The 8,950-nt window shown below is 45.1% G+C and overlaps 1 protein-coding gene across 1 annotated transcript in view; it reads right to left on the reverse strand.

Annotated features, from left to right (window-relative positions):
* Positions 1 to 631, reverse strand: part of KLK7 (kallikrein-related peptidase 7) — a 7,032-nt gene extending 6,401 nt beyond the window's left edge. Inside the window, exon 1 of the mRNA XM_008581602.1 lies at positions 559 to 631. Coding sequence (XP_008579824.1) covers positions 559 to 631 — 73 coding nt within the window. The remainder of the gene's footprint in view (positions 1 to 558) is intronic.
* Between the last annotated feature and the right edge of the window lie 8,319 nt (positions 632 to 8,950).

Consider the following 8,950-nt stretch of genomic DNA (forward strand, 5'->3'; position numbering starts at 1 on the left):
GGGACGGGGGCAACGGTGAGGGTTGCGATCTGTTGCCGGACACGAAAAAAGACAAAAAGGAAAAAAAAAAAAACATTGCAGGGAACCAACTTTTTGCGGTTCACTTCAGAGAGCACTGGTCTATAAAAACCCCTTATGTTCATCTAATTTTTATTTCTATTTTTAATTTTTTGGCAGAAAAACGTTTTATATCCATTATCTCATCATATCCTTGTGATGTCCCACCGAGACTGGTAATAATGATAGTTGCATTAACTGAGCCCCTAACCCTGTGCCTAGGCCTGTAGCAAGCACTTTCACCTCTATGATTTAATCTAATCATCACAACAGCGCTGGAAGAAGGTGTCCTCACCTGTGTTTGACAGCTGAGGAAGCAGGCTCAAAGAGGGGACGAAGGGCTCAAAGACTGGCCCTAAGTCACACATTGCCCAGCTGGGATTCAAACCTGGGTCAGCCTGATTCCAAAGCCTATGCTCTTCAACCCCAGGAGGAGTTTTATGGGGACTTAGGGTCACCATTGGACAGAGGAGATGATTTGTCAGACATGCTGGCCCTCACCTTCTTGTCCAGCAGTTCCCAGGGCTAAGGACAGCAGTAGGACCGGCAGGGGTGGGAGAAGCGATCCCGCCATTGAGCTTCTCAGAGGCTGCCAGACGAGGAAGGACTTCCTCTGCTGGAGCTAAGAACGGGAAAGGGTTGAGGAAGTGAGAATCCAGCCCTGGCCCCCTCCTCCTTCAGACCAGAAGTCCAGCTCCAGCCCCCCACCCCAGATCCAGGAGTCCAGTCCCCCAGACCACTAGCAAGCCAGGAATCTAGGCCCCCACCCCTCTCCAACCCATGGAACCCATAAGTCTGAATCCTCAGTCTCTTTTTCCCTAAGACACCCCAAACTCCAGACCCCCAATCCCCGAGGCCCCAGCCCTTGTCTTTTCAGGAGCAAGAATCAGCTGCCCAGCCAGAATCACCTTCCCTCCCCCACCACTCCCTGGATTAGACCCCTTCTCACCTCGGGAGGTCTGATCTGATCTAAGCTGCAGACTCAGCTGGGAGCCAAGCGTCTCAGCCCTCTGCAGGGCCGTCCTCTTATACCACCCCTGCCCCCGCGCCCGCCCCCAGCGCCCTGGGGTGCAGGCGGAGTCGACACTGAGACACCCCCTTCCTGCGTTTGCCTTTGCGGTTTTGGTTATCGAGAACCCCAGAGGCAGCCAAAGCAGTTGGCGCCTCTCTGCTCTCTCCCCCCGCCCTCCAGAAGCCGGGCCGGGCGGTACCGGCTAGTTCGCCCCCGCACATTCTGGGCCCAGCATCCCTCCCGGCTGCTGGCGGGGAGGGGACAGGTGCACCGGCTTTGAGGGGCGGGAGCAGGATTTAAGGAGGCGCAGAGCTCAGGGAATAGGCTCTGGCCCTGCTCCTGCCCTGGGGCCATTTTCTCGCCCTCACCCCCTCCCAGGGGTGGCCTAGACCCTACACCCTTATTCTCATCAGCCTGTGGGAACCTGTCCAGGGCTGGATCCCAGACGTGCCTTTGAGCCTGAACTTATTCCCAACCCTAATATAGAGGTATAAATTAAAAAGAGAACACGTTCCCTAACTCCACCCCACTAAATACTTAGTGTTATCAATTTAGTTTGTGTTCTCATAGTCACTTTCAATCATATTACGCATAGGTTGCTCTCTGTATTACGTATTTATCACAAAAATGTCTGTATTAAAAGTTATCTAACGTAATCTTTTTTTACTCTATAAAATATCTTTAAAATTTTTCTCTCAGTACATTTAGATCATTTCTCTTTCCTTTATAATGGCTGTGTAATATTCTGTACTATAGCTGTGCCATGATTTATGTAATCCGTTTCAAATTGAAGTAACTTGATTAGTTTTGATTGTCATAATGCTGATGAACTTCTTTTTGTACATTCATCTTAGCTCATTGCATTTATTCAGAAAGTATCCATTGAGCATCGACTCTGTGCCAGAAACTATTCTGGCTACTGGAGAAACCGCAGTGAACAGACAAAAATTCCTAACTTCAATAGAGGCTCTGGTTCTATCGTGTAGAGAATCTCAGTACAAAAATTAGTACGTAAAAGATAGAGTTTGTTAAGTCGTGGTAAGTGCTATGGAGAAAAATAAAGGCAAGGAAGAGGGTTAGGGAGTTATTGGTTCTCTCCACTCTCAGGGAACCCTGGGTTATATATTAGGAAAGATGGTAAAAAGACTCCGCGGGAAGGTGACATTTGAGCAAAATCTATAGGGAGGTGATTGAAAGGTCCTTTTGGCTGCTTGGGGGTAGTGAGCTCCAGCCAGAGTGAACAGGCAGGTATGTCCCCCAAATTTCATGTGTTGGAAACTTAATCCCCACATTCACATGTTGATGGTATTTGGAGGCGGGGCCCTTGGGAGGTAATTAGGATTAGGTAAGGTCATCAGGGTGGGGCCCCCATGATGGGACTGGTAGCTTTTTAAAAAGAGGAAGAGAGACCTGAACCGACAGGCTCTTTGCCCTCTGCCTGGAACTGCAAGGACGTGCCTAAAGTGTTCCCAGTAGGAAAGCCATAGAGATTGGAGCTGAATAAGCAAAGGAGACAAGAGTGGACAAGGAGGCCAGAAATACAGCAGGACGTGTATGACCTTGAAGGTCAATGTAGGACTTTGGCTTTTACTTTGAGTAAGATGGGAACAATTGTCTGATGATCACTTCAAGACAAATTCTTTTTTTTTTTTTTTTTGTCTTTTTCCGTGTCCGGCAACGGATCGCAACCCTCAGTGTTGCCCCCGTACCGGACTGGGGACCGGCAACGGGATTGCAAACCTCGGCACTGCTCCCGTGCCTCGCTCAGCCAGTGAGCGGGAACCGGTCTGCATGTGGGATCCGAACCCTCGGGCGGGAGGGCCGCCGCGCTTCCCAAGCGGTGCACTTATCCAGTGCGCCACCGGGCCGGCCCCAAGACAAATTCTTAAAGTGGGAATTCACCTCAACCTCTAACTCAGACCCCCAAATGTAATTCATTCCTCAACTCTGAGCCCAAACTTTAGCTCAGTCCTGACTCCTAATGCAATTCTGTCTTTGACCCATAATTTGACCCACAGTAGACATTATTGTTGACTACCCAAGCATTCACTCCTTCTGCCTTTCTTTTAGAACCATGATTTTGTTTGGGTAATCTTTATCCTCATCATGATTGTAAGCCTTGATGAAACAAGCATGGAAGCTGTCTTAGTCCATTTTCTGTTAGTATAATTGAATATCTGAGACTGGGTAACTTATACTAAATGAAGTTCATTTTGCTCATGGTTTGTGGAGGATGGGAAGTTGAATAGCATGGTGCTAGCATCTGGTGAGGGCCTTCTTGCTGCATCATAACATGATGGGGGGTCATTACATGATGTGAAGGCAGGAGGATGTCAGCTCAGGTCTCTCTTTCTTTTCTTATAAAGCTACCAGTGCTAATTACCTCCCAAAGGTCCCAGCAAACAACATCAATGTATGAATTTGGGGATTAAGTTTCCACCACATGAAATTTGGGGGACATATTCAAACCATAGCAGAAGCCATAGTTTGCTTGCCAGTGATTAGTTTAGAAATGGATATGTGATCCAGCTCTGGCCATGGCCATTGAAGAGTGAGGGGCAGAGCCCCGGGGTACCTCTGGGAAAGACTTCCTTATTTTCAAAAACAGAGATTGGAAGAGTTCTCCTTTTTTCTGCTAAATGGTGTCCCTTCTGGATGCAAACTTTGGAACTGTGGGACCATGCAGGGAAGAGGCTGGTGGACCAAGCCAAAACACTGTAGATGGACAAAGAGAGAGATGGAGACCATATGGGTCTTTGATGAGGTCACCAAGCTAGTGAATTCACAAACTATGGAGCGCCTTCATCTCATGACTTTTTCAGATTTCCTTTCTGGGTTAACGCTGTTTGGTCTTTGTAGCCAAAATCATTCTTACTAAGACCTTAGTGTTGAGTCCAAATCTTGACTCAATTAAAATCTGGTCCCAAAATAGTAATCCAAATCTAATTAACTTGAATCCATATTTTGAAGCCACATTAATCCACAAACCCAAACTTGCCTTGAGTTCTAGCTCTCTCTCCAGCCTTAATCCCATATCTCATTTCAGAACCAATCTTTTACACACTTAATAAATATGTACTGGGCACCAATTAAATACCATGCTTTGCTACGTACTGAGGATACAATGATTCACAAACTTGGATAGAGTCCCTTTCCTCGAGGAGCTGACAGTCTTAAAAAATAAAAATAAAATAAAAATACAAATAAAATAATATAAAAAAAAGAAAAAGAAAAAGTAAAAGAAAAATAATCAAATAATTCATAAACAAATGTAAAATTACGACTATAATGTGTGCTCTGAAAGAAAGGTTCAGGGTATTATGAAAGTACTGCCAGGGGGTTTTGACCTAGGAAGTGAAAATGAGCTGAGAGTTGACAGAATAGTATTTACTAGAAGAATATGGGGAGGAGCATGGACAGTATATTGTGTAAAGGAAACTGCATGTGCAAAGGCCCTGAGTTGGAATGTGGTATAGATGGAACTCAGAGACCAAAGGTTGACTGGGACCAGACAATAAAGACCCTTATGTGTCATGGTGAGTCCGACTTTATCCTGTGGACAATGGAGAACCACTTGGACCTTAGTCAGGGGAATAACAGAACAAGATTTGTATTCTCAAAATATCACTCTGGTTGCTGTATGAAGGGTGGATTTTGGGGGATGTGAACACACTGGGAGACTATGAGGAAGTCATTATTGCTGTCTAGGAGAGAGATGATGGTGACTTGGATAAGGGTCATCGAGAGGCTGAGACAACATTAAATAGATGTCCAAGAGAATGATTCTAAATGCACTTAGGAGAGAGAATCAACAGGCCTTGGTGATGGATTAAATGGCATTTGTGGTGTGGTAGAGGGAGATGTTAAGGCCTTAAAGTCTCTTTCTGGATGGATGATGGTGCCGTTCATCGAAAAGGCATGGTCACATATATCCAAATGCTTCTGATAGGTGAGAAGGACCTCCAGACCCTGACCTCAAGCATAACTCTAACTCCAACCCTTACTTTGACACAACTCCCAACACCCATCTTGACACAAACCCTAGTCTTAACCCCAAACCTCAATTCATACCAATCCTAACCCCAAATCCTGCTTTATCTTTGACCAACCCCAATTTATACTTCAACCGGAACCTAAACCTGGACCAAGTTCGTGACTCCAAATATCACCTCAGGCTAGGATCCAGACCTCAACCAATCTTAACCCTGACTCTTGACCTGAGCCCTGAACTTCTAACCGTAAGACAAACTCAACCTTGACCCAAGAACTAAATGTCACCATAGCCTCAGTCCCAAACCTGCCGCATGCTTAACTCAGACTTTATTCTCCATCCCTGTCATATTCCGTGAAGCTCATGTTAATATCCTCCCCATGAATCCATCTCAAACTTACATCCAACACCAATTCTAGGGGCTGGCTGGTTAGCTCAGTTGGTTAGAGTGTAGTGTTGTAATACCAAGGTCAAGGGTTTGGATGCCTGTTCTGGTTAGCCACCAAAACAAAACAAAACAAAACACCAATTCTAACACCCTGAACCCCAATCCCATCCCTCCTCTCATCTGCAACCCAATTTCTCCCTAAAATCCTATCCTTATTTTCATCGCTAACTCTTTTACCTGCACCACTTCCCTTTCTTCAGCTCTGCATGAGTTTTGACTATTCATTTTACACAAGCTGTAATATAAAGTCTGCCACCTAATATCATATTAATGTTGATGCTATAGTAACTAAATTCAAGCTAAGTCCTCAAACCTGAGACATTTACTCTGATCAGATCCAAAATCGGATCCCAGAACTCAGACTACTGCACTTGCCAGCTCCACAGCGGGACCCTGGCCTTGAAGAGTGTCAACCTTTCTGACTTGGGCTCCCAAATCAAGTACAGGCAGACCCCAGTCCACGTGTCCTCATAGCTCCATGACCTAGAAACCTGTATCTTTCTTTCTGGCTTTCCAAAGGGAGGAATTTTAGCAAGACTTCCAGTCATCCCTGGATCTTCTCATCCCTCAGTGCTCTGCCTCCTCAGCATTTCTGTTAGAAAGAGGAAAGGAGCCATGCTACTCTTTTATTTACCTTTGAATCACCAGAGCTTCTTTGCTGTGTTTTGCATATCTGTCATTCTGTAAACTATATTCTTAATTATTTAATCGGATTTCATTGCTAAACACTGGTCTTCATGTGCAGAGGAAATGTTTCTGTCGTTTTCTTCAGCACCCAGCCAGACCAGAGGATATAGGAGGTACTTATATATACAAGTTTGCAAACTTCTGGCATCCACAGATCCCCCATCTTTAGGCTTAGTCCTGCCTTGACTCCTTAACTACTCCACTGTGGAGGGTGATAGAAAGAACTTGGCCTCACAAGTCAGTCCAACCCAGGTTTGAATCCCAGTTGCCCAACCTGCGACTTCAGGTAAATGACTTAATGTTTCTGAGTTTCACTTTGCCCCTCTCTAAAGTGGAGGAGAGCAAAACCTACTTCTCAATGCTGATGGGAGGATTAAATAAAACTGTGAATGGAAAACTGATGGGCACACAGCAGGCACTGAATTAGTATTACTTCCCTTACCCCATCATCCAGGGAATCCAGCAGCTTCCATTTCTTGTCTACCTACAGTGTGATATGCCAGGTACTTTGCAGATCTCATCTCTATTTCTCACCTCAGAGGATTGTCATCCCTATTTTATAGATGAGGAAATGGAGATTTAAAAGAAATTAGATGACTTGAGCAAAGTCACACAGCTAAGGAGTCAGAAGCGTCAGAATTTCAGTGCTGGGGATTCCAAATCCCATGGTATCATCATTGCACAAACCCACACTCTGAGAAGAAAATTTTCTTGTTACCCTCACACACTCTTCAAGTCCCATTCAGCTCAAAACAGACTCAACCCCCTCTGGGTCTATTAGCGATGCACCAAATCCCATGGTATCATCATTGCACAAACCCACACTCTGAGAAGAAAATTTTCTTGTTACACTCACACACTCTTCAAGTCCCATTCAGCTCAAAACAGACTCAACCCCCTCTGGGTCTATTAGCGATGCATACCCCATGTTGGTGGGAGCCTCAAATCCCAGCCCTTTGGGTTTAGTCCCAACACCTGTTGCTAAGTCCCACTGAGACACCCAGCCTCATTCCTCCCTCGCCCTCAGACCTATGTCCTGAACCTTTGCCTGGTGACTCATGTTCCAGCTCATCATCACACCTGAGGACTGGCATCTGACTATCCTGACAGGTGTGCCCTGCCCTGAGGATTCTGGACACTGTGACCCTGACACCTCCTGACTCAGCCCATGGGTTTTGGTGGCCCATTGTTTCTGATTCTTGGATTCCTTCCCCTTTCTTGCAGGAACAGTACCCACTTCTCTTATGGAGATGCCCCCGCATTTCCTATAGTTCTGGTAAAATTGTCAGTCTAGTTCTCCAATCCCACCTCCTCACCCACTCACCCGTCGGGATGGAAGAATGACTCAGGCCAAGCCAACAAGATCTCTGTTTTCTCCTTGGCAACAAGGATGGGTCCAAGGGGTGGTCCCAGTTCAAACTGGACCAATCAACGTTCTTCCTGGGGACTAACATCAGAATGCCAGGAGAAAGGAGATCTGCGTTTCTGTTGGGTTTGCTTCACTGGGTCTGTTAATAGTTGCTACATTCCCCCCACGTGAAGAAGTCTGCCTACACAGCCTAGAATGGAATTCACAGGAGAAGAAAAGAGACCGGCAGAGGTGAGGAACAGCTCAGAGGCAGGCAGAATGACAGAGAGAAAGCGTCTCAAAAGACAGGGAGAGTTGATTGTCTTAAGTCATCATTTCAAGTAATTGAGGCTCTGGCACCCGTGTCTCTTCCTTTGACATCATGAGTCACCCCCATATCCCTTCTTGCCATGTAAGCCAACAAGTTCCCTTTTTTTGTGTGAGCCAGTTTGAATTGGGACTCTGTCACTTGTATCAAGAACTCCCTGACGAGGTGGGTTTTCTTGGACTTTTTATCTGTTCACAATGCTCTGATATTTCGCCAGACTCCATAGTTCACGGTTCTATTCCTGAATTGCTTGTTGACCTTGGATAAGTTCCTTTCCCTGTCAGACCTCAGCCAACATGCCCCTGCTCTCTTAATACCATAAATCAATCATCAAGTTCTCTCTGGTGTATTTTCCACTGAGGACATTCAAATTTATCCTGGATATTGGATAATATTAACGAATTACCATTAACTCTGTAAGGTGTGATAATGTAAGGTGGTTCTGTTTAAAAAGAACCTATCTTTTAGAGCAGGGGTGGCAAACTTTTTCCATAAAGGGCCAGACGGTAAATATTTTAGGCTTTGTGGACTAAGAGACAAAAATGGAAGATATTATGTAGGTCTGTAATAACAAGAGAGAAAATAAATTTCCACACATTTTTAATTCATGAAATTAAAAATATCGTAATAATAATTTAGTTCAAATTTTTGCCATACAAGTCTATTAATGAGAAGAGTGGAATTCTTTCTGGGTGTTAACATCTCGTTAATTAGGGTTTGTATTAGTCTGTTTCTATTGCTTATAGTAGAATACCTCAAACTGGGTAATGTATCAAGAAATAAAATTCATTTCTTACAGTTTTGGAGGCTGGAAAGTCCACTGTTCAGGGAGCATGTCAGGTGAGGGCCTTCTTCTGGGTGGGAACTCTCTACAGGGTCCTGTGGCAGCTCAGGGTATCATATGGCAAGGAGTGGCATGAGCAAGGGAGAGCTCACCTTCTCACTCACTCTCCTTATAAAGCCATCAGAACCACACCAATGACAACCCATTAAACCATCAATCCATTACTTCATGGATGAATCAATCCATTCGTGAGGGCACAGTCCTCGATTTCTTTTTTTTTTTTTTTTTTTTTTTT

Source organism: Galeopterus variegatus, unplaced genomic scaffold (genome assembly GCF_000696425.1).
Source record: "Galeopterus variegatus unplaced genomic scaffold, G_variegatus-3.0.2 Scaffold2402, whole genome shotgun sequence".
Lineage (NCBI taxonomy): Eukaryota > Metazoa > Chordata > Mammalia > Dermoptera > Cynocephalidae > Galeopterus > Galeopterus variegatus.